Source organism: Oncorhynchus keta, chromosome 19 (assembly GCF_023373465.1).
Source record: "Oncorhynchus keta strain PuntledgeMale-10-30-2019 chromosome 19, Oket_V2, whole genome shotgun sequence".
Lineage (NCBI taxonomy): Eukaryota > Metazoa > Chordata > Actinopteri > Salmoniformes > Salmonidae > Oncorhynchus > Oncorhynchus keta.
The window spans coordinates 13798342-13822361 of NC_068439.1; the positions used below are offsets into that span (position 1 = coordinate 13798342).

At 44.4% G+C, this 24020-nt stretch overlaps 1 protein-coding gene across 7 annotated transcripts in view; it reads left to right on the forward strand.

Moving 5' to 3' along the window:
- Positions 1-24020, forward strand: part of LOC118397633 (rho family-interacting cell polarization regulator 2-like) — a 162433-nt gene that overhangs the window by 99897 nt on the left and 38516 nt on the right. For 4 of the 7 annotated variants that reach the window (XM_052469676.1, XM_052469680.1, XM_052469678.1 and 1 more), the window contains exons 2-6: positions 3180-3300; positions 12184-12339; positions 13819-13909; positions 20418-20441; positions 20735-20788. In XM_052469676.1, coding sequence (XP_052325636.1) covers positions 3180-3300; positions 12184-12339; positions 13819-13909; positions 20418-20441; positions 20735-20788 — 446 coding nt within the window. Of the gene's footprint in view, positions 1-3179; positions 3301-12183; positions 12340-13818; positions 13910-20417; positions 20442-20734; positions 20789-20833; positions 23068-24020 lie in introns of those variants that run through there. The other 3 variants (XM_052469677.1, XM_052469681.1, XM_052469682.1) reach the window with 2 other exon arrangements.

Sequence of the window (24020 nt, forward strand, 5' to 3'; positions counted from 1 at the left end):
GGTGAGAGTGAGTAGTGATGTTTATTGGATGTGAAATACTGCTTTGACATGAATTTGGATGGATGACAGGCATACGATTCATTCCAGATGTTCTCTCCAAGTTGAATGTTTAAACTGAACTTTGAAGTGAATTCTGGTCTATTTCTCTCCAGTTTCTCTCTCATACTAGTTTTAAACTTGTAGATGGAGAATAGATCATCTGTAGAATAGATGAGTCAATGTATTCAGGGTTCTAGACGTGTTTGGCATGATGTGGTGTGGAAACTTACATGTCACTTTCGGTTAAGCTACTTCGGACAGTTCTGCCCTCCAGTCCTCAATGTTGGCTATCCTTAGACTACCCTAACACGCTAACCACGCTGTATACGCCTGCCTCTGAGTTAGCTGGAGGCTCTGTTCTCCATTCTTGACCTTGCCATTTGGCAAGATGTGGGGTTGAATGGAAGTGGTATCAAAAGATGCCATGCCAGTGTTAAGAAGCCCCAAGAAATTCAATCTGAAACCATTCTATTAATTTAGTTCTGAGTCGTCGTTAGACTCTACATTCATTCACCAGGCTTTCATTTGTTCTCCTTCTCTCGGAAATTACAAGTGTTTTCAAATGAACGACTTCTACAAGGCTGTTAGAAAGGCTCAGTCAGAACTCTGAACACTGATGATGATGATGATGGTTCTGTCATTTAGTTACCCAGCCTCCCCCTCTGTCTAGGAGCAAGGCTTTCAGACAGAGCAGAGTCAACCACAGAGAACAGCACGCTGTTTAACATCAAGCCTGCAAATTATATATGAAGATGCGCGTTTAGCCATTTTCTATTGTTGCGTGGAAACAGAGTACTATGATAACTCCAAAGATTCAGCCCAGAATTTCCTGTAGACTCTCACTTTAGACCCACATTTGTACCCTCAAATAGAGACACTACCCACGTGTACCCTCAAATAGACACACTACCCACGTGTACCCTCAAATAGACACACTACGCCACGTGTACCCTCAAATAGACACACTACCCACGTGTACCCTCAAACAGACACACTACATTTACATTTACATTTACATTTAAGTCATTTAGCAGACGCTCTTATCCAGAGTGACTTACTACCCACGTGTACCCTCAAAGAGACACACTAACACACTTGTACCCTCAAAGAGACACACTAACACACTTGTACCCTCAAATAGACACACTAACACACTTGTACCCTCAAAGAGACACACTAACACACTTGTACCCTCAAAGAGACACACTAACACACTTGTACCCTCAAAGAGACACACTAACACACTTGTACCCTTTTCCCTTCTCATTATAGACGTCTTGTCTCAACATCTCCTGGTGTTGGCTACAGTGGGTCAGTCTCTGGTCAAACTGTTTGGGTTCTTGTGTGACATCACATCATCAAAAAAAGCCATCGATACCAACCAGAAGGACTGATGAGAACATATTAATGTCTAAATATTTGAGTGGTCATACCCAGCCTCTTTAGCAGAGAGGCCCAATTGACCTGTGAACCATTGCTCTAGTTTTACCATAAAACAGGCAGGGCCTGTACTCTAGCTGTGTTTCTGGGTGAGGCAGGGACAGAGAGGGCTGATACTGTGACATGTCGCTCTCGGTGTCCTGCGTTCGTTTCCCACACCTGTAATCAACGTGTGTGTGTGTGTGTGTGTGTGTGTGTGTGTGTGTGTGTGTGTGTGTGTGTGTGTGTGTGTGTGTGTGTGTGTGTGTGTGTGTGTGTGTGTGTGTGTGTGTGTGTGTGTGTGTGTGTGTGTGTGTGTGTGTGTGTGTGTGTGTGTGTGTGTGTGTGTGTGTGTGTGTGTGGACAGGACAGACTCTAAGATACTGTACAGAACTCTGTGCTTAGTCCGTTGTGGATCTGCCTCTGGGGCTTGCTGTTAAACATCATTATCAGTGTGCTACATGCGTCCACTCCGCTCTCCTGTGGTTCTATGTTGAGCCAGGTTTCTAGTGAGTCATTAAATGTCTCTAACAAATAGTCTTCTTGACAGTTTGATGTTTAACTGACAGCACAGGTTGGCTAAAAATAGAAATGGAGGGCATATAACAGTAGTTGTCTAGATTCTAGACTCCTACTAGCCTGTCTCTAGAATGTGTTAACGTCCTGTCTGTCCTGTCTGCCTGTCTGTCTGTCTGTCTGTCTGTCTGTCTGTCTGTCTGTCTGTCTGTCTGTCTGTCTCTGTCTGTCTGTCTGTCTGTCTGTCTGTCTGTCTGTCTCTGTCTGTCTGTCTGTCTGTCTGTCTGTCTGTCTGTCTGTCTGTCTCTGTCTGTCTGTCTGTCTGTCTGTCTGTCTGTCTCTGTCTCTGTCTCTGTCTGTCTGTCTGTCTGTCTGTCTGTCTGTCTGTCTGTCTGTCTGTCTGTCTGTGTCTGTCTGTCTGTCGTCTGTCTGTCTGTCTGTCTGTCTGTCTGTCTGTCTGTCTGTCTGTCTGTCTGTCTGTCTGTCTGTCTGTCTGTCTGTCTGTCTGTCTGTCTGTCTGTCTGTCTGTCTGTCTGTCTGTCTGTCTGTCTGTCTGTCTGTCTGTCTGTCTGTCTGTCTGTCTGTCTGTCTGTCTGTCTGTCTGTCTGTCTGTCTGTCTGTCTGTCTGTCTGTCTGTCTGTCTGTCTGTCTGTCTGTCTGTCTGTCTGTCTGTCTGTCTGTCTGTCTGTCTGTCTGTCTGTCTGTCTGTCTGTCTGTCTGTCTGTCTGTCTGTCTGTCTGTCTGTCTGTCTGTCTGTCTGTCTGTCTGTCTGTCTGTCTGTCTGTCTGTCTGTCTGTCTGTCTGTCTGTCTGTCTGTCTGTCTGTCTGTCTGTCTGTCTGTCTGTCTGTCTGTCTGTCTGTCTGTCTGTCTGTCTGTCTGTCTGTCTGTCTGTCTGTCTGTCTGTCTGTCTGTCTGTCTGTCTGTCTGTCTGTCTGTCTGTCTGTCTGTCTGTCTGTCTGTCTGTCTGTCTGTCTGTCTGTCTGTCTGTCTGTCTGTCTGTCTGTCTGTCTGTCTGTCTGTCTGTCTGTCTGTCTGTCTGTCTGTCTGTCTGTCTGTCTGTCTGTCTGTCTGTCTGTCTGTCTGTCTGTCTGTCTGTCTGTCTGTCTGTCTGTCTGTCTGTCTGTCTGTCTGTCTCCTGAATCTCATGTTACTGTAGCCCAATCTCACTCTCTCTTTTACTATTTCGCTCTCTCTCGCTTTCTAGGAGTGTCATCCCGCGTCCCAGAGATCATGGCCGCTGGAACGCACTCCCCTGGGGGACCCAATGGGATCATCCGGAGCCAATCCTTCGCCGGCTTCAGCACACTGCAGGAGAGACGCTCGCGGTAAGGGAATAGTGAGGTGGATATTGGCCTGAAGGCTTTCTAGGCACAGATTTAGGATCACACCCAAACTCTAACCTAGCTCTTAAGGAATAAATGTAAAGTAATCCTTCTCACCCCCCTTAAAAGATTTAGATGCACTATTGTAAAGTGGCTGTTTTTTTGGATGTCAGAAGGTGAATCCTTATCTGTACATGTGTGTATAACCTGGAAAGAGGTTTAAATGACTTAAATGTAAATGTAAAGTTCAAGTTACCCACGTTTTCTAACCTTTCTGTTTAGTGGAGAAAATGCAAAGTCTGACCTTAGATCATATCACAGACCACTGCTTTTTTTTTTTTAGACACAGAGAGGCTGAATATGGTAATATGATACATGGTGTATAACCTGGAAAGTAGGTTTAAATCATGCGTTGATGTCAACGGAGATTTGTGTAAAAGTTCAGGTTACACACGTTTTCCCACGTTTCTGTTTGTGCTGAATGTATCAGTCTGGACAATAGGAGGATATCACAGACCACTGCTTCACTATCCGACATCTGTTGTGATTCATAGAGAGACAGAGATGTGGTGAGAGAGATGGTGATAGAGATATGGTAATATAGAGATATGGTGATAGAGAAGCTGATGTGGAGATATGGTGATAGAGATGTGGTGAGAGAGATGGTGATAGAGATGTGGTGAGAGAGATGGTGATAGAGATGTGGTGAGAGAGAGATGGTGATAGAGATGTGGTGAGAGAGATATGGTGATAACGATATGGTGAGAGAGATGGTGATAGAGATATGGTGATAGAGATATGGTGATAGAGAAGCTGATATGGTGATAGAGAAGCTGATATGGAGATATGGTGATAGAGATATGGTGAGAGAGATGGTGATAGAGATATGGTGAGAGAGATATGGTGATAGAGAAGCTGATATGGAGATATGGTGATAGAGATGTGGTGAGAGAGATATGGTGATAGAGATGTGGTGAGAGAGATGTGGTGAGAGATGTAGTGAGAAAGATGTGGTGAGAAAGATGTGGTGAGAGAGATGTGGTGAGAGAGATGTGGTGATAGAGAGATATGATGATATAGAGAGATATGGGGTGAGAGATATATATGGTGATAGAGAGAGGGATATGGTGAGAGAGAGACAAAGATATGGTGATGGTGAGAGATAGATATGGTGATAGAGAGAGATATGGTGATAGAGATAGATATGGTGAGAGAGAGATATGGTGATAGAGAGATATGGTGAGAGAGAGAGATATGGTGATAGAGAGAGCGAGATATGGTGAGATGGAGAGATATGGTGAGAGAGAGAGAGATGGTGATAGAGAGATATAGTGAGAGAGAGAGAGATATGGTGATAGAGAGAGAGAAAGAGAGATGTTGTTATCTGCTTTCAACTCAGACCTTAGTCTTCTTTAGTGAAGCATTGGAAGCATATTTACCTCTATCACTCCAGTATCCCTGCACATTGTAAATATGATACTGGAACTGACTGACCCTGAATATCACATTCTTACTTACTTTACCATATTCTTCTTCTTCTTTTTAAAAATATATTTTGTTATTTTTTGTTCTACCTTGTTATTTTTAGTATTGCATTGTTATTGATTATTGTCGATAGAGCTTGCAAGAACAGGAATTTCACTGTACTTGTGCATGGGACATTAAAAGTGTAAAGATACTTCCCTCTCTCTCCCCAATTTCGTGGTATCCAATTGCTAGTAGCTACTATCTTGTCTCATCACTACAACTCCCGTACGGACTCGGGAGAGACGAAGGTTGAAAGACATGTGTCCTCTGATACACAACCCATCCAAGCCGCACTGCTTCTTAACACAGCGCGCATCCAACCCGGAAGCCAGCCGCACCAATGTGTCGGAGGAAACACCGTACACCTGGCAACCTTGGTTAGCACTCACTGCGCCCGGCCCGCCACAGGAGTCGCTGGTGCGCGATGAGACAAGGATATCCTTACCAGCCAAACCCTCCCTAACCCGGACGACGCTATGCCAATTGTGCGTCGCCCCACGGACCTCCCGGTCGCGGCCGGTTACGACAGAGCCTGTACGCGAACCCAGAGTCTCTGGTGGCACAGCTGGGGCTGCAGTATAGCACCCTTAACCACTGTGCCACCCAGGAGGCCTTCACTGACATTTTCAACATGTCCCTGATTGAGTCTGTAATACCAACATGTTTCAAGCAGATCACTATAGTCCCTGTGCCCAAGAAAACGAAGGCAACCTGCCTAAATGACTACAGACCCGTAGCACTCACGTCCGTAGCCATGAAGTGCTTTGAAAGGCTGGTAATGGCTCACATCAACACCATTATCCCAGAAACCCTAGACCCACTCCAATTTGCATACCCCCCAAACAGATCCACAGATGATGCAATATCTATTGCACTCCACACTGCCCTTTCCCACCTGGAAAAAAGGAACACTTATGTGAGAATGCTATTCATTGACTACAGCTCAGCGTTCAACACCATAGTAGCCTCAAAGCTCATCACTAAGCTAAGGGTTCTGGGTCTAAACACCTCCCTCTGCAACTGGATCCTGGACTTCCTGACGGTCCGCCCCCCAGGTAGTGAGGGTAGGCAGCAACACATCTCCCACGCTGATCCTCAACACTGGAGCTCCCCAGGGGTGTGTGCTCAGTCCTGTCTAACAACCTATCCCTCAACGTAACCAAGACTAAGGAGATGATTGTGGACGAAGGGAAAAGGAGGACCGAGCATGCCCCCATTCTCATCAACGGGGCTGTAGTGGAGCAGGTTGAGAGCTTCAAGTTCCTTGGTGTCCACATCAACAACAAACTAGAATGGTCCAAACACACCAAGACAGTTGTGAACAGGGTACGACAAAACCTATTCCCTCTCAGGAAACTAAAACGATTTGGTATGGGTCCTGAGTTCCTCAAAAGGTTCTACAGCTGCAACATCGAGAGCATCCTGACTGGTTGCATCACTGCCTGTTACGGCAATTGCTCTGCCTCTGACCTCAATCTTCTGATCCAAGATGGCGTAGCAGTCGAACGTCTTGTCGTGTCGTGTCCCTTGTATATATCGTTTTTTATATTTTTTAACATATTCTTCTTCGCATATCTTTTAAAACATTTTGTTAAACCTCAACTTCTAAATACTCTCCTGCAACCCGCCTCACCCAATGTAGCTATTTTCTTCTAAAGTACTTATATCTACTTTGGATCCGGAACCCCTCAACTGAAGCTAGCCAGCTAACTACCAGCTAGCTACCAGCTATCAGTCAGCAAACCATTGCTAGCGGTCTTCAGCTAACCGGTCATCAGCTAACCTTTAGCTCGGAAAGCTCTCGCCAGTTCGAACAACGCGACTCTAACCAGAGCATAACGGACCTATTATTTTTTTTTATCCCCGGATTCCCACCGCAAACGGAACATTTTCAGCTGGATTCTTCACAACTAGCTATCTAGCTAACCGCAACCCTGGATGATTACTCCTGGCTAGCGTTTCCACCCACTTAGCTTGAAGCTAGCCCGGCCAGAGCTCCTGTGCTACCACCGAAGCATACTCCTGGGCTACAATATCCGGACCCTCGACCGGTCTATCGATGTCACCGCATGAAGAGGAATAAACAGACTCACCCCATCGCGACGTCCTTGCTTGCTAATTCGGCCTGCTAACTGCTAGCTTGTTTAGCCCCGGTCCGCTAACTGTTACCTTGTTTTGCCCTGGCCTACTAACTGTTAGCTTGTTAGCACAGGCCTGCTAACCGTCTGAATCGCCGCGTCCCAAACACTCACTGGACCCATATTTACGTTCTCTTTTCGATTTTAAATTTGTTTATACCTTCCGGTAACCTGCCTCACCCAATGTGATACGGAATCGCCATTATTTTAAATTTTTAGAACACACTCAAGAACCTCCAGAAGCTAACCAGCTAACTAGCTACAAGCTATTTAGTCATTGTTAGCCACTGCTAACTGTTTTTTAACCTGGATAACACTCGCCAGTCCAGCTTCCCTGCCCCATCCACCGCTGCCCCCCTGGACATCGATCACTTATAGCTACATAGCTGATGCATGCTAGACTGTCCATTAATCACGGTACTCCATTCTGCTTGTTTATGTTTTACCTGTCGGCCCCAGCCGCACTCAGGCTCTGTGTAGTTAATCCGACCCCCCTGCCTAGCCTACGCCATTTTACCTGCTGCTGTTGTTGTGCTAGCTGATTAGCTGTTGTTGTCTCACCTACTGTTTTAGCTACTGTTTTAGCTAGCTCTCCCAATTCAAAACCTGTGATAACTGTATGTCTCTCTCAAATGTCAATATGCCTTGTATACTGTTGTTCAGGTTAGTTATCATTGTTTTAGTTTACAATGGAGCCCCTAGTTCCACTCTTCATACCCCTGATACCTCCTTTGTCCTACCTCCCACACATGCGGTGACCTCACCCATTACAACCAGCATGTCCAGAGATACAACCTCTCTCATCATCACCCAGTGCCTGGGCTTACCTCCGCTGTACCCGCACCCCACCATACCCGTCTGCGCATTATGCCCTGAATATATTCTACCATGCCCAGAAATCTGCTCCTTTCATTCCCTGTCCCCAACGCTCTAGGCGACCAGTTTTGATAGCCTTAAGCCGCACCCTCATACTACTCCTCCTCTGTTCCGCGGGTGATGTGGAGGTAAACCCAGGCCCTACATGTCCCCAGGCACCCTCATTTGTTGACTTCTGTGATCGAAAAAGCCTTGGTTTCATGCATGTCAACATCAGAAGCCTCCTCCCTAAGTTTGTTTTACTCACTGCTTTAGCACACTCTGCTAACCCTGATGTCCTTGCCGTGTCTGAATCCTGGCTCAGGAAGGCCACCAAAAATTCAGAGATTTCCATACCCAACTATAACATCTTCCGTCAAGATAGAACTGCCAAAGGGGGAGGAGTTGCAGTCTACTGCAGAGATAGCCTACAAAGTAATGTCATACTTTCCAGGTCCATACACAAACAGTTCGAACTACTAATCTTGAAAATTACTCTCTCCAGAAATAAGTCTCTCACTGTTGCCGCCTGCTACCGACCCCCATCAGCACCCAGCTGTGCCCTGGACACCATTTGTGAATTGATTGCCCCCCATCTAGCTTCAGAGTTTGTTCTGTTAGGTGACGTAAACTGGGATATGCTTAACACCCCGGCAGTCCTACAATCTAAGCTAGATGCCCTCAATCTCACACAAATCATCAAGGAACCCACCAGGTACAACCCTAAATCTGTAAACAAGGGCACCCTCATAGACGTCATCCTGACCAACTGGCCCTCCAAATACACCTCCGCTGTCTTCAACCAGGATCTCAGCGATCACTGCCTCATTGCCTGTATCCGCTACGGAGCCGCAGTCAAATGACCACCCCTCATCACTGTCAAACGCTACCTAAAACACTTCTGTGAGCAGGCCTTTCTAATCGACCTGGCCCGGGTATCCTGGAAGGACATTGACCTCATCCCGTCAGTTGAGGATGCCTGGTCATTCTTTAAAAGTAACTTCCTCATCATTTTAGATAAGCATGCTCCGTTCAAAAAATGCAGAATTAGCCCTTGGTCCACTCCAGACCTGACTGCCCTCGACCAGCACAAAAACATCCTGTGGCAGACTGCAATAGCATCGAACAGTCCCCGCGATATGCAACTGTTCAGGGAAGTCAGGAACCAATACACGCAGTCAGTCAGGAAAGCTAAGGCCAGCTTCTTCAGGCAGAAGTTTGCATCCTGTAACTCCAACTCCAAAAAGTTCTGGGACACTGTGAAGTCCATGGAGAACAAGAGCACCTCCTCCCAGCTGCCCACTGCACTGAGGCTAGGTAACACGGTCACCACTGATAAATCCATGATTATCGAAAACTTCAACAAGCATTTCTCAACGGCTGTTCATATTTGCATCGTCACTTTAACCATATCTACATGTACATACTACCTCAATCAGCCTGACTAATCTGTATCTGTATGTAGCCTCGCTACTTTTATAGCCTCGCTACTGTATATAGCCTCGCTACTGTATATAGCCTGTCTTTTTACGGTTGTTTTATTTCTTTGCTTACATATTGTTCACCTAATACCTTTTTTTTGCACTATTGGTTAGAGCCTGTAAGTAAACATTTCACTGTAAGGTTGCATTCGGCGCACTTGTTGCATTCGGCGCATGTGACCAATAAACTTTGATTTGATTTGACTGCAGGAATGCCGACCAGAGCTGTTGACAGAGATTTTAATGTTCACTTCTCTACCGTAAGCTGCTTCCAATGTGTTTGAGAGAATTTGGCAGTACATCCAACTGGCCTCACAACCGCAGACCACGCCCAGGACATCCTGCTTCTTCACCTTTTATTTGATATTTATTTAACCTTTATTTAACTAGGCAAGTCAGTTAAGAACACATTCTTATTTACAATGGCAGCCTACCCCGGCCAAACCAAGACGACGCTGGGCCACTTGTGCACCACCCTATGGGACTCCCAATCACGGCCGGATGTGATACAGCCTGGATTCGAATCAGGGTGTCTGTAGTGACCCCTCAAGCATTGAGATGCAGTGCCGTAGACCGCTGAACCAGGGTCTGTAGTGACGCCTCAAGCACTGAGATGCAGTGCCTTAGACCGCTGAACCAGGGTCTGCAGTGACACCTCAAGCACTGAGATGCAGTGCCTTAGACCGCTGAACCAGGGTCTGCAGTGACGTCTCAAGCACTGAGATGCAGTGCCTTAGACCCTGCTTCACTCGGGAGCCTGCGGGATCATCATGAGACCAGGCACCCGGACAGCTGATGAAACTGATGAGTATTTCTGTCTGTAATAAAGCCCCTTTGTGGGGAAAACTGATTGGCTGGCCTTGGGCATGGCTCGCAAGTGGGTGTGGCTATGCCCTCCCAGGCCCTCCCATGGCTGCACCCCTGCCCAGTCATGTGAAATCCATAGATTAGGGCCTAATGAATTTACTGATTTTTAAACTTTTTATTTGGCCATTATTATTTTTTTAAATTCTTCAAGCTCTGTCAAGGTGGTTGTTGACCATTGCTAGACAGCCATTTTCAGATCTTGCCACAGATTTTCAAGCCAATTTAAGTCAAAACTGTAACAACGCCACTCAGGAACATTCAATGTCGCCTTGGTAAGCAGCTCCAGTGTAGTTTTTGCTTTCTTTTTCAGGTTATTGTCCTGCTGAAAGGTGAATTTGTTCCCCAGTGTCTGTTGTAAAGCAGACTGAACCAGGTTTTCCTCTAGGATTTTGCCTGTGATTATAGCTGTATTCAGTTACATTTTTTGTACTTACCTCTTTTTCTCCCCAATTTCATGATATCAAATTAGCAGTGTCAGTCTTGTCCCATCGCTGCAACTTCTGTATGGACTCGGGAGAGGTGATGGTCGAGAGCCGTGCATCCTCCGAAACACGATCCCGCCAAGCCGCACTACTTCTTGACACACTGCTCACTTAACCTGGAAGTCAGCCACACCTATATGTTGGAGGAAACACCATACAGCTGGCGACCGTGTCAGTGTGCATGCGCCCTACCCGCCACAAGGAGTCGCTAGAGCGCAATGGGCCAAGGAAATCCCGGCCGGCCAAACCCTCCTAACCCGGATGACGCTGAGCCAATTGTGTGCCTCTTCATGGGTCTCCCGTTCACGGCTGGCTGTAACACACCCTGGGATCGAACCCTGGTCTGTAGTGATGCCTCTAGCACTGCGATCCAGCGCCTTAGACTGCTGTGCCACTCGAGAGGCCCTATTCCGATTATTTTTATACTAAAAAAAACTCCCTAGCCAATGACAAGCATTCCAATAACATGATGCAGCCACCACCATGGTGCACTTGCATTGGAAACCCAGTGTGTATAAATATGAACCTGTCTCATGATTTGTTCATAATCTTAGAGATTTAAGAGTCAGAATGAGTCAGAATGAGGACCTCATTCATTCAAACCAGTTCCATCACTGTAGGGTAGATAATAGTATAGAGTATGTGAATGTCACACATCGCCACTAGAGCAGTTAGTAGACTTCTGAAGAAGACTAACCCCTGACCCCAGTACAATTAATCTATAAGTCTCTGCTAGCTGAAGCCCCGCCTTATCTCAGCTCAATGGTCACCATAGCAACACCCACCCGTAGAACCCGCTCCAGCAGGTATATTTCACGGGTCATCCCCAAAGCCAACACTTCCTTTGGCCGCCTTTCCTTCCAGTTCTCTGCTGCCAATGACTGGAATGAATTGCAAAAATCACCGAAGCTTGAGTCTTATATCTCCCTCTCTAACTTTAAGCATCAGCTGTCAGAGCAGCTTACCTATCACTGTACCTGTACACAGCCCATCTGTAAATAGCCCACCCAACTACCTCATCCCCATATTGTTACTTATCCTCTTGCTCTTTTGCACCCCAGTATATCTTCTTGCACATCATCATCTGCACATCTATCACTCCAGTGTTTAATGATAAATTGAAATGATTTCACCTCTGTGGCCTATTTATTGCTTTACCTCCCTACTCTTCTACATTTGTACACTGTACATAGATTTATCTTGGCCAGGTCTCAGTTGAAAATGAGAACTTATTCTCACTGACCTACCTGGTTAAATAAAGGTGAAATAAAAAATACAAATAAAAAGGTTCCTATTCCTCCGCCTACTATACTGGGGCCAGGTTGCCGTGAGGGCTGTCGCTAGGCGATTGGGCTGTCTCTAGGCGATGTGTGTGTGCTTTTTCTGTATCCTGTTGTGAAAAGACAACTGCATGACTCATATGGAGTGAGTAGTCAACATGGCTGTATTGACTTAAAAAAACAAACTCCTTTGTGACTATTTCTTTTGTTGAGGACCCAAAGAAAACTGTCCAATTTAGTTTGTTTCTGTGTCCAGGTGTAACTCGTTCATGGGGAACTCCGCAGTGCAGAAGAAGCCCACGTCCAAGCCCAAGAAGCCCCATCTGTCAGGGCACAAGGCCAGCAGCGGCTCCAGGGAGCCCCAGCCCGAGAGGGTGGAGGAGGTGTATGGGGCCCTTAAACAAGGCTTGGAGTAAGCACACACACACACAGAAAAAAATGAAAAACATTTACATATTGGGATATTATTTTTGAAGGATATATCATAGAATTTTAACAGTATCACAATATTATTTTGCATTAGTTGGCTGTACCTGCACCAAAACTTGTTTCCTTCCTTCATAGCTTGTTCTCCATCTCTTTAAATAGGGAGCCAATTTGTTTTAGGCACTTTAATTTCCATGGCTCTCTGGTCCCTCGGCATTAGACATATAGTATGGTGAGCAATATGTTTGGAACATCGAAACGCAATAAAATCCCAGTATCGAGTCACAATACATATAGATTTGGGAGAATAGTGAGAATTGCAATGCATATTGTATCTGGGGGACTGAGTGGCACAGCGGTCTAAGGCACTGCATTGCAGTGCTAGAGGCTTCACTACAGACCCGGATTCGATCGGCCGTGATTGTGAGTCCCATTGGGCAGCGCACGATTGGCACAGCGTCGTCTGAGTTAGGGGAGGGTTTGTCCGGGGTAGGCCGTCATTGCAAATAAGAATTTGTTCTTCACTGGCTTGCCTAGTTAAAACAAGGTTATAAAAAATTGTCACCTAAGTATAGTAGTGACATCGTATCGTGATTTTCCTGGCAATTCCCAGCCCTAACACACACACACACACACACACACACACACACACACACACACACACCCCTATTTCTCCTCTCCCTCTTTTCAAATCAAATCATTTTATTTGTCACCTTACTGTGAAATGCTTACTTACAAACCCTTCAACAAAAATGCAGTTTTATGAAAATATTTACTAAATAAACTCAAATAAAAAAAGTAACCCAATAAAATAACAATAACGAGGCTATATACAGGTGATATAGGTGAGTTAAGGTACTTGAGATAATATGTTTATGTAGGTCGGGGTAAAGGGACTGCATAGATAAACAAAGATTAGCAGCAGCGTAAAGCAGTTTCCGGGTAGCCTTTTGATGAACTGTTCAGCAGTCTAATGGCTTGGAGAGAGAAGCTGTTGCTAATACACACATTCTCTTTCCATCCCCCTCTCATCACTCAAACATGCTGCCTCGCCTCTCACATAGTTTCCATCCCTTGGACACACACACAACACACACACACACACACAGATGGCCCATATGATAACGTTGGTGACATGTCTGTATTGACAGCTGTATAGTAAGTTATGGCCCCTCCTCTTCCTCCTCCTCTCCCTTTCTCCCTCCCTTGCCCCTCCCTCCTCTTCTCCTCTCCCTTCCTCCTCTCCCTTCCTCCCCCACCCACCCTCCTTCCTCCCTTTTCTTTTGTCTCTCCCTCTCTTCCCCTCTCCCCTTCTCATTCCCCCTCTCCCTTTCTCAATTTTCTTTCCCTCTTGTCACCTCTCTCTCCTTCCCCCTCTCTCTCCCTCCCATATCACCTCTCCTCCCACTCTCTCCCTCCTCTCTACTACCCCCCTCCATCCCTCTCTCCCCTTTCTCTCCCTCAGTGAGTATCTGGAGGTGCACCAGACAGGGCTGGACAAACTCACCTCTCTGATGAAGGACATGAAGAGGAACTCCAGACTGGTGAGACAGGATGTGAGACAGGATGTCATCAACAACACTAACGCTAACTGTAGTATATGTCAATCCTAAATACATCATAGACCCTACACCAGGGATCATCATCTAGATTCAGCCACAGGCTGCTTTTTTCTTGAAGACGGTCAGGGGGCAGGAGCGTAATTACAAGTAATTTGTAGACTGCAAATTGACCGTACAAAGCCCAGACAGATATAATATTTGACTAAAACATAATAATTTGAAACCTTGTTTATATCACATATTATGTTATATGCGTTGTGCATGTTTTATTTGCATCTGTTATGCGTGGGAATACCTTGGGACAGATTTACAAAATGTAAATAATTTGGAGCTGATTTGCTGGGGGTCTTTTATGTCCAACAATGAAAAACTAAAAACAAATAAAACAACTTTTGTTTTGAGGGGGACTCACAAAACTTGGGGACAAAATAAAATGACCCGCGAGCCGCCAGTTGGGGAACCCAGTCCTATACAATTCTATGTATTATAGTGGTTCTCAACCCAGTCCTATACACTTCTATGTAGCATAGTGGTTCTCAACCCAGTCCTATACACTTCTATGTAGCATAGTGGTTCTCAACCCAGTCCTATACACTTCTATGTAGCATAGTGGTTCTCAACCCAGTCCTATACACTTCTATGTAGCATAGTGGTTCTCAACACTGTCCTATACACTTCTATGTAGCATAGTGGTTCTCAACCCTGTCCTATACACTTCTATGTATTATAGTGGTTCTCAACCCAGTCCTATACACTTCTATGTAGCATAGTGGTTCTCAACCCTGTCCTATACACTTCTATGTAGCATAGTGGTTCTCAACCCAGTCCTATACACTTCTATGTAGCATAGTGGTTCTCAACCCTGTCCTATACACTTCTATGTAGCATAGTGGTTCTCAACCCAGTCCTATACACTTCTATGTAGCATAGTGGTTCTCAACCCTGTCCTATACACTTCTATGTAGTATAGTGGTTCTCAACCCTGTCCTATACACTTCTATGTAGTATAGTTGTTCTCAACCCAGTCCTATACACTTCTATGTAGTATAGTGGTTCTCAACCCTGTCCTATACACTTCTATGTAGTATAGAGGTTCTCAACCTAGTCCTATACACTTCTATGTAGTATAGTGGTTCTCAACCCAGTCCTATACAATTCTATGTATTATAGTGGTTCTCAACCCAGTCCTATACACTTCTATGTAGTATAGTGGTTCTCAACCCAGTCCTATACACTTCTATGTAGCATAGTGGTTCTCAACCCAGTCCTATACACTTCTATGTATTATAGTGGTTCTCAACCCAGTCCTATACACGTCTATGTAGTATAGTGGTTCTCAACCCAGTCCTATACACTTCTATGTAGCATAGTGGTTCTCAACCCAGTCCTATACACTTCTATGTATTATAGTGGTTCTCAACCCAGTCCTATACACTTCTATGTATTATAGTGGTTCTCAACCCAGTCCTATACACTTCTATGTAGTATAGTGGTTCTCAACCCTGTCCTATACAATTCTATGTATTATAGTGGTTCTCAATCCTGTCCTATACACTTCTATGTATTATAGTGGTTCTCAACCCTGTCCTATACACTTCTATGTAGTATAGTGGTTCTCAACCCTGTCCTATACACTTCTATGTATTATAGTGGTTCTCAACCCTGTCCTATACACTTCTATGTAGTATAGTGGTTCTCAACCCTGTCCTATACACTTCTATGTATTATAGTGGTTCTCAACCCTGTCCTATACACTTCTATGTAGCATAGTGGTTCTCAACCCAGTCCTATACACTTCTATGTAGCATAGTGGTTCTCAACCCAGTCCTATACACTTCTATGTAGTATAGTGGTTCTCAACCCTGTCCTATACAATTCTATGTAGTATAGTGGTTCTCAACCCTGTCCTATACACTTCTATGTATTATAGTGGTTCTCAACCCAGTCCTATACACTTCTATGTATTATAGTGGTTCTCAACCCAGTCCTATACACTTCTATGTAGTATAGTGGTTCTCAACCCTGTCCTATACACTTCTATGTATTATAGTGGTTCTCAACCCAGTCCTATACACTTCTATGTAGCATAGTGGTTCTCAACCCTGTCCTATACACTTCTATGTAGCATAGTGGTTCTCAACCCTGTCCTATACACTTCTATGTAGCATAGTGGTTCTCAACCCTGTCCTATACACTTCTATGTAGCATAGTGGTTCTCAACCCAGTCCTATACACTTCTATGTAGTATAGTGGTTCTCAACCCTGTCCTATACAATTCTATGTAGTATAGTGGTTCTCAACCCAGTCCTATACACTTCTATGTAGTATAGTGGTTCTCAACCCAGTCCTATACACTTCTATGTAGTATAGTGGTTCTCAACCCTGTCCTATACACTTCTATGTAGCATAGTGGTTCTCAACCCTGTCCTATACACTTCTATGTAGCATAGTGGTTCTCAACCCAGTCCTATACACTTCTATGTAGCATAGTGGTTCTCAACCCTGTCCTATACAAGTCTATGTAGCATAGTGGTTCTCAACCCAGTCCTATACACTTCTATGTAGCATAGTGGTTCTCAACCCTGTCCTATACAAGTCTATGTAGCATAGTGGTTCTCAACCCTGTCCTATACACTTCTATGTAGCATAGTGGTTCTCAAACCTGTCCTATACACTTCTATGTAGCATAGTGGTTCTCAACCCTGTCCTATACAAGTCTATGTAGCATAGTGGTTCTCAACCCTGTCCTATACACTTCTATGTAGCATAGTGGTTCTCAACCCTGTCCTATACAAGTCTATGTAGCATAGTGGTTCTCAACCCAGTCCTATACACTTCTATGTAGCATAGTGGTTCTCAACCCTGTCCTATACAAGTCTATGTAGCATAGTGGTTCTCAACCCTGTCCTATACACTTCTATGTAGCATAGTGGTTCTCAACCCTGTCCTATACAAGTCTATGTAGCATAGTGGTTCTCAACCCTGTCCTATACACTTCTATGTAGCATAGTGGTTCTCAACCCTGTCCTATACACTTCTATGTAGCATAGTGGTTCTCAACCCAGTCCTATACACTTCTATGTAGTATAGTGGTTCTCAACCCTGTCCTATACACTTCTATGTATTATAGTGGTTCTCAACCCAGTCCTATACACTTCTATGTAGCATAGTGGTTCTCAACCCTGTCCTATACACTTCTATGTAGCATAGTGGTTCTCAACCCTGTCCTATACACTTCTATGTAGCATAGTGGTTCTCAACCCTGTCCTATACAAGTCTATGTAGCATAGTGGTTCTCAACCCTGTCCTATACACTTCTATGTAGCATAGTGGTTCTCAACCCTGTCCTATACACTTCTATGTAGCATAGTGGTTCTCAACCCTGTCCTATACAAGTCTATGTAGCATAGTGGTTCTCAACCCTGTCCTATACACTTCTATGTAGCATAGTGGTTCTCAACCCTGTCCTATACAAGTCTATGTAGCATAGTGGTTCTCAACCCTGTCCTATACACTTCTATGTAGCATAGTGGTTCTCAACCCTGTCCTATACACTTCTATGTAGCATAGTGGTTCTCAACCCAGTCCTATACACTTCTATGTAGTATAGTGGTTCTCAACCCTGTCCTATACACTTCTATGTATTATAGTGGTTCTCAACCCAGTCCTATACACTTCTATGTAGCATAGTGGTTCTCAACCCTGTCCTATACACTTCTATGTAGCATAGTGGTTCTCAACCCTGTCCTATACACTTCTATGTAGCATAGTGGTTCTCAACCCTGTCCTCAGGGACCTACCTGTTGTTTCACATGTTGGATCTATCCAACCGCTAGCACATCTGATTAAGCCAGTCTACTATTCATCAAGCCATTGAACTAGTCTACTATTCATCAAACCATTGAACTAGTCTACTCTTCAACTAGCCCTTGACGAGTCAACTATTCATAGTGGTTCTCATCAAGCCCTTGTCTACTATTCATCAAGCTATTGGCATAGTGGTTCATCAACCCTGTCCTATTCATCACACTATGACCTAGTCTAGTATTCATCAACCCTGAACTAGTCTACTATTCATCATGCCCTTGAACTAGTGCTATTCATCAACCCTGCTAGTCCTATTCATCAAGCCCTTGAACTAGTCTGTATTCATCAAGCCCTTGAACTAGTCTGCTATTCATCAAGCCCACTGCTAGTCTACTATTCATCAAGCCCTTGAACTAGTCTGCTATTCATCAAGCCCTTGAACTAGTCTGCTATTCATCAAGCCCTTGAACTAGTCTGCTATTCATCAAGCCATAGAACTAGTCTGCTATTCTCAACCTTGAACTAGTCCTATTCATCAAGTCTTGAACTAGTCTACTATTCATCAAGCCCTTGAACTAGTCTACTATTCATCAAGCCCTTGAACTAGTCTGCTATTCATCAACCCTGTCCTAGTCTACTATTCATCAAGCCCTTGAACTAGTCTGCTATTCATCAAGCCCTTGAACTAGTCCTATTATCACTTGAACTAGTCTGCTATTCATCAAGCCCTGTGAACTAGTCTACTATTCATCAAGCCCTTGAACTAGTCCTATTCATCAACTTGAACTAGTCTGCTATTCATAGTGGTTCTCATTCATCAAGCCCTTGAACTAGTCTACTATTCATCAAGCCCTTGAACTAGTCTGCTATTCATCAAGCCCACTGTCTAGTCTACTATTCATCAAGCCCTTGAACTAGTCCTATTCATCAAGCCCACTGTAGTCTACTATTCATCAAGCTGTCCTTGAACTAGTCTACTATTCATCAAGCCCACTGCATAGTGGTAGTCTACTATTCATCAAGCCCTTGAACTAGTCTGCTATTCATCAACCCCCTGCTAGTGTATTACTATTCATCAAGCCCTTGAACTAGTCTACTATTTATCAAGCCCTTGAACTAGCTATTCATCAAGCCCTCTGCTAGTCTACTATTCATCAAGCCCCTTGAACTAGTCTGCTATTCATCAAGCCCTTGAACTAGTCTGCTATTCATCAAGCCCTTGACTAGTCTGCTATTCATCAAGCCCTCCTAGTCTACTATTCATCAAGCCCTTTAGTCTACTATTCAACAAGCCTTCTCTGCTAGTCTACTATTCATCAACCCTGTCTACTATTCTACCCTCTGCTAGTCTACTATTCATCAAGCCCTCTGCTAGCACTATTCATCAAGCCCTTGAACTAGTCTACTATTCATCAAGCCATTGACTAGTCTGCTATTATTCATCAAACCCTTGAACTAGTCTACTATTCAACAACTTCTTCATCAAGCCCTATTTCAACTTGATTCATCTACTTTTCATCAATCATCAGCCTCTGCTAGTCTACTATTCAAGCCCTTGAACTAGTCTGAATTCTATTCATCAAGCCCTGACTAGTCTGCTATTCATCAAGTCTACTATTCATCAAGCCCTTGGCGAGTCTACTATTCATCAAGCACTTGACCTAGTCTACTATTCATCAAGCCCTTGAACTAGTCTACTATTCATCATGCCCTTGAACTAGTCTGCTATTCATCAAGCCCTCTGCTAGTCTACTATTCATCAAACCCTTGAACTAGTCTGCTATTCATCAAGCCCTTGAACTAGTCTGCTATTCATCAAGCCCTTGAACTAGTCTGCTATTCATCAAGCCCTTGACTAGTCTGCTATTCATCAAGCCCTCTGCTAGTCTACTATTCATCAAGCCCTTGAACTAGTCTACTATTCAACAAGCCCTCTGCTAGTCTACTATTCATCAAGCCCTCTGCTAGTCTACTATTCATCAAGCCCTCTGCTAGTCTACTATTCATCAAGCCCTTGAACTAGTCTACTATTCAACAAGCCCTTGACTAGTCTGCTATTCATCAAGCCCTCTGCTAGTCTACTATTCATCAAGCCCTTGAATTCATCTACTTTTCATCAAACCCTTGACTAGTCTGCTATTCATCAAGCCCTCTACTAGTTTACTATTCATCAAGCCCTCTGCTAGTTTACTATTCATCAAGCCCTTGGCTAGTCTACTGTTAATCAAGCCCTTGATTATATGAATCAGATGTGCTAGTGTTGGGATCCGATATGGGTAACGGTAGTCCCAGAGGACTGGGTTGATTAACACTGCTAGTGTTGGGATCCGAAATGGGTAACATCATCGTGTTACATCATCGTGACATTTTACATAAGATGCCTCTCACCTGGGTTTTGAAGCTGGTAGCTACTACGCTAGTCACAGAAAAAACACATTTCAGCTCTTCTAACTGAAGACAGTCTCTCCATGAGAGGAGGCTGTTTTAATAGAAATCATATTCCTTTTGATGTCAGGCAACCGCGTTTAATTGTGTAGACGTGAGCTGTGCCTCCATATACTGTGCAGTAACTAACGCGTGTGTGTGTGTGTGTGTGTGTGTGTGTGTGTGTGTGTGTGTGTGTGTGTGTGTGTGTGTGTGTGTGTGTGTGTGTGTGTGTGTGTGTGTGTGTGTGTGTGTGTGTGTTTTCCCCCAGGGAGTCCTGTATGACCTTGACAAGGTGAGTGAGTGGAGGGTAGGGCCTGCCTAACCTTTCTGTCAGAGTGGGGATGGGATGGATCTTTGAAGTGTGTGTTTACATTTAATGAAGTTCCCTGCCAGGTAAAGTCAAGAGGAGGGATTAGATTACCGTACCATAGTCTCCTCTCAGCTGAAAGTCTAACCTCTTTGATCATGTTACCCTCTGTTTTAACTGCTGTCATGGTTTAGAGGCGTAGATGCTTGATTTACTGACAATATCTTCTCTTGTCACCAACACATTTTAACTCTAGCTTGTTCTATTTCTGTCTGCAGCAAATCAAAACCATCGAGAGGTACATGAGGCGGTTGGAGTTTCACATGAGCAAGGTATTTCATCCTAGCAGAGCAGACTGTGTTCCTGCACTGCCTTGGATAGATTCTGCTGTAGCCCAATCTGTGAGCCAGCATACTGAGTGAAAACCCTTCCATCTGAGAGCCTTACGAGAGCATGAAGTGCTTCAGAGAGGGTTAAAACTGTGCCCTCTCCCGTCCACTTTTCCTCCTCCTCTCTTTGTGCCCTCTGTGCCACCCCCACATGCCAGCACACTCCGTGACAGCTCAGCCAGCCTCCCCACGCACTAGCAACAGCAGCTAATGAGTGTTGCTATGGACCCTTCCATCAAAGCTGAACCATACTCTCCAACCATCATTCAGTGTTGTAGATAGATTGTCAGTGTTGTAGATAGATTGTCAGTGTTGTAGATAGATTGTCAGTGTTGTAGATAGATTGTCAGTGTTGTGGATAGATTGTCAGTGTTGTGGATAGATTGTCAGTGTTGTGGATAGACTGTCAGTGTTGTGGATAGATTGTCAGTGTTGTAGATTGTCAGTGTTGTGGATAGATTGTCAGTGTTGTGGATAGATTGTCAGTGTTGTGGATAGATTGTCAGTGTTGTGGATAGATTGTCAGTGTTGTGGATAGATTGTCAGTGTTGTAGATAGATTGTCAGTGTTGTGGATAGATTGTCAGTGTTGTAGATAGATTGTCAGTGTTGTGGATAGATTGTCAGTGTTGTGGATAGATTGTCAGTGTTGTGGACACCGCCCTTAATGTCAACTACTCTGGTTTGACCTTTTGACCTCTGAGGTCTCAAATGTATTTGCTGAGAGCAAAGGCCTTGAGCACACACACACACACACACACACACACACACACACACACACACACACACACACACACACACACACACACACACACACACACACACACACACACGTCCTTTAATGTTAATCGGCCTGCGCCTTTGAGTCCCCCTGGCTGTACTCCCTTTTGCGGTTGCCAGAGGGGGGAGAATTCTCCCTTGCCGTGTCCCTATTGTTGCCAGATTGCGTAGAATTCTCCCTTGCCGTGTCCCTATTGTTGCCAGATTGGGTAGAATTCTCCCTTGCCGTGTCCCTATTGTTGCCAGATTGGGTAGAATTCTCCCTTGCCGTGTCCCTATTGTTGCCAGATTGGGTAGAATTCTCCCTTGCCGTGTCCCTATTGTTGCCAGATTGGGTAGAATTATCCCTTGCCGTGTCCCTATTGTTGCCAGATTGGGTAGAATTCTCCCTTGCCGTGTCCCTATTGTTGCCAGGTTGGGTAGAATTCTCCCTTGCCGTGTCCCTATTGTTGCCAGATTGGGTGGAAGTTTCCCCTGCCGTTGCCAGATTGGGTAGAATTATCCCCTGCCGTGCCCCTATTGTTGCCAGATTGGGTAGAATTCTCCCTTGCCATGTCCCTATTGTTGCCAGATTGGGTGGAATTTTCCCATACCGTGTCCCTGTCGTTGCCAGATTGGGTGGCATCCCTATCATGTACCGTCTGATTCTCTATGGTTCCTCTCCAGTATCCCTGCTGTGTGTCCAACCTCCAGACGAACACCAGTCAACCACAGCACAACACACAAACCAAAAACAGCTCCTGTGCCAAAGGTAACCATGGAAACAGACGTTGGCTTTAAGGTTTCTGAAGAGCCAATTATAGTGTGACGTTAAATCTTTTTACGCACACTCCTCTATCTACACACTCAGCAACAGGTTTCTGAACTCTGTGTACTTCCAACTTTTGAAAAATCAGAAGGTATCTCTTCTTTCATTTACTTCAGATGATGTAATGTTTCTGAGGCCTTTCAACAGAGGTGTGCTGCCTGCGTGATTCATTAGTGTTGAGCGCTACCATTTTCTGCTTTTTTGTTGTCCCTCACACCTAACATTGTTACACCTAGCAATGATCTCCTCCATTCATTAATCATTTGGCCCTCTGTGAACGGTAAACTGTATGAGAATTGTATGAATTTAATAAGAAGTGCTTTCTACACAAGAATTACACATGGTCATTGCTAGTGATGAATAAACTAAATTTGGAGTTATGGGAATACTGGGGGGGTTTCTGAATAAGAACAACACAAATACTTCTCATATACAGTTTTGTCCAACGTTGTAAGACGACTTTGTTGTATTTTTTAGAAGTTGACAGCGTTGTATTATTAATTGGACAATGCATGCTAGGAGTAGACGGCCAGCTGATGCCTAGCTCTGGGTGGCGGATTGCTGACACACACACGCACACAAGCCCAGCCCAGCCCAGCCCAGCCGTCAGCAGATAGCTATCTACTGAGATCAATGTGAGTAAAGAACTCCGCTAGGAGAATCACCAGATGGACTGACTGCCCTATGAAACACTGATGATGTCAGGGAATTACATCTACCGCCTACCTCATCATTAAATCTACATCTACAGCCTACCTCATCATTAAATCTACATCTACAGCCTACCTCATCATTAAATCTACATCTACAGCCTACCTCATCATTAAATCTACATCTACAGCCTACCTCATCATTAAATCTACATCTACAGCCTACCTCATCATTAAATCTACAGCCTACCTCATCATTAAATCTACATCTACAGCCTACCTCATCATTAAATCTACATCTACAGCCTACCTCATCATTAAATCTACATCTGCAGCCTACCTCATCATTAAATCTACATCTACAGCCTACCTCATCATTAAATCTACATCTACAGCCTACCTCATCATTAAATCTACATCTGCAGCCTACCTCATCATTAAATCTACATCTACAGCCTACCTCATCATTAAATCTACATCTACAGCCTACCTCATCATTAAATCTACATCTACAGCCTACCTCATCATTAAATCTACATCTACAGCCTACCTCATCATTAAATCTACATCTACAGCCTACCTCATCATTAAATCTACATCTACAGCCTACCTCATCATTAAATCTACATCTACAGCCTACCTCATCATTAAATCTACATCTACAGGCTACCTCATCATTAAATCTACAGCCTACCTCATCATTAAATCTACATCTACAGCCTACCTCATCATTAAATCTACATCTACAGCCTACCTCATCATTAAATCTACATCTGCAGCCTACCTCATCATTAAATCTACATCTACAGCCTACCTCATCATTAAATCTACATCTACAGCCTACCTCATCATTAAATCTACATCTGCAGCCTACCTCATCATTAAATCTACATCTACAGCCTACCTCATCATTAAATCTACATCCACAGCCTACCTCA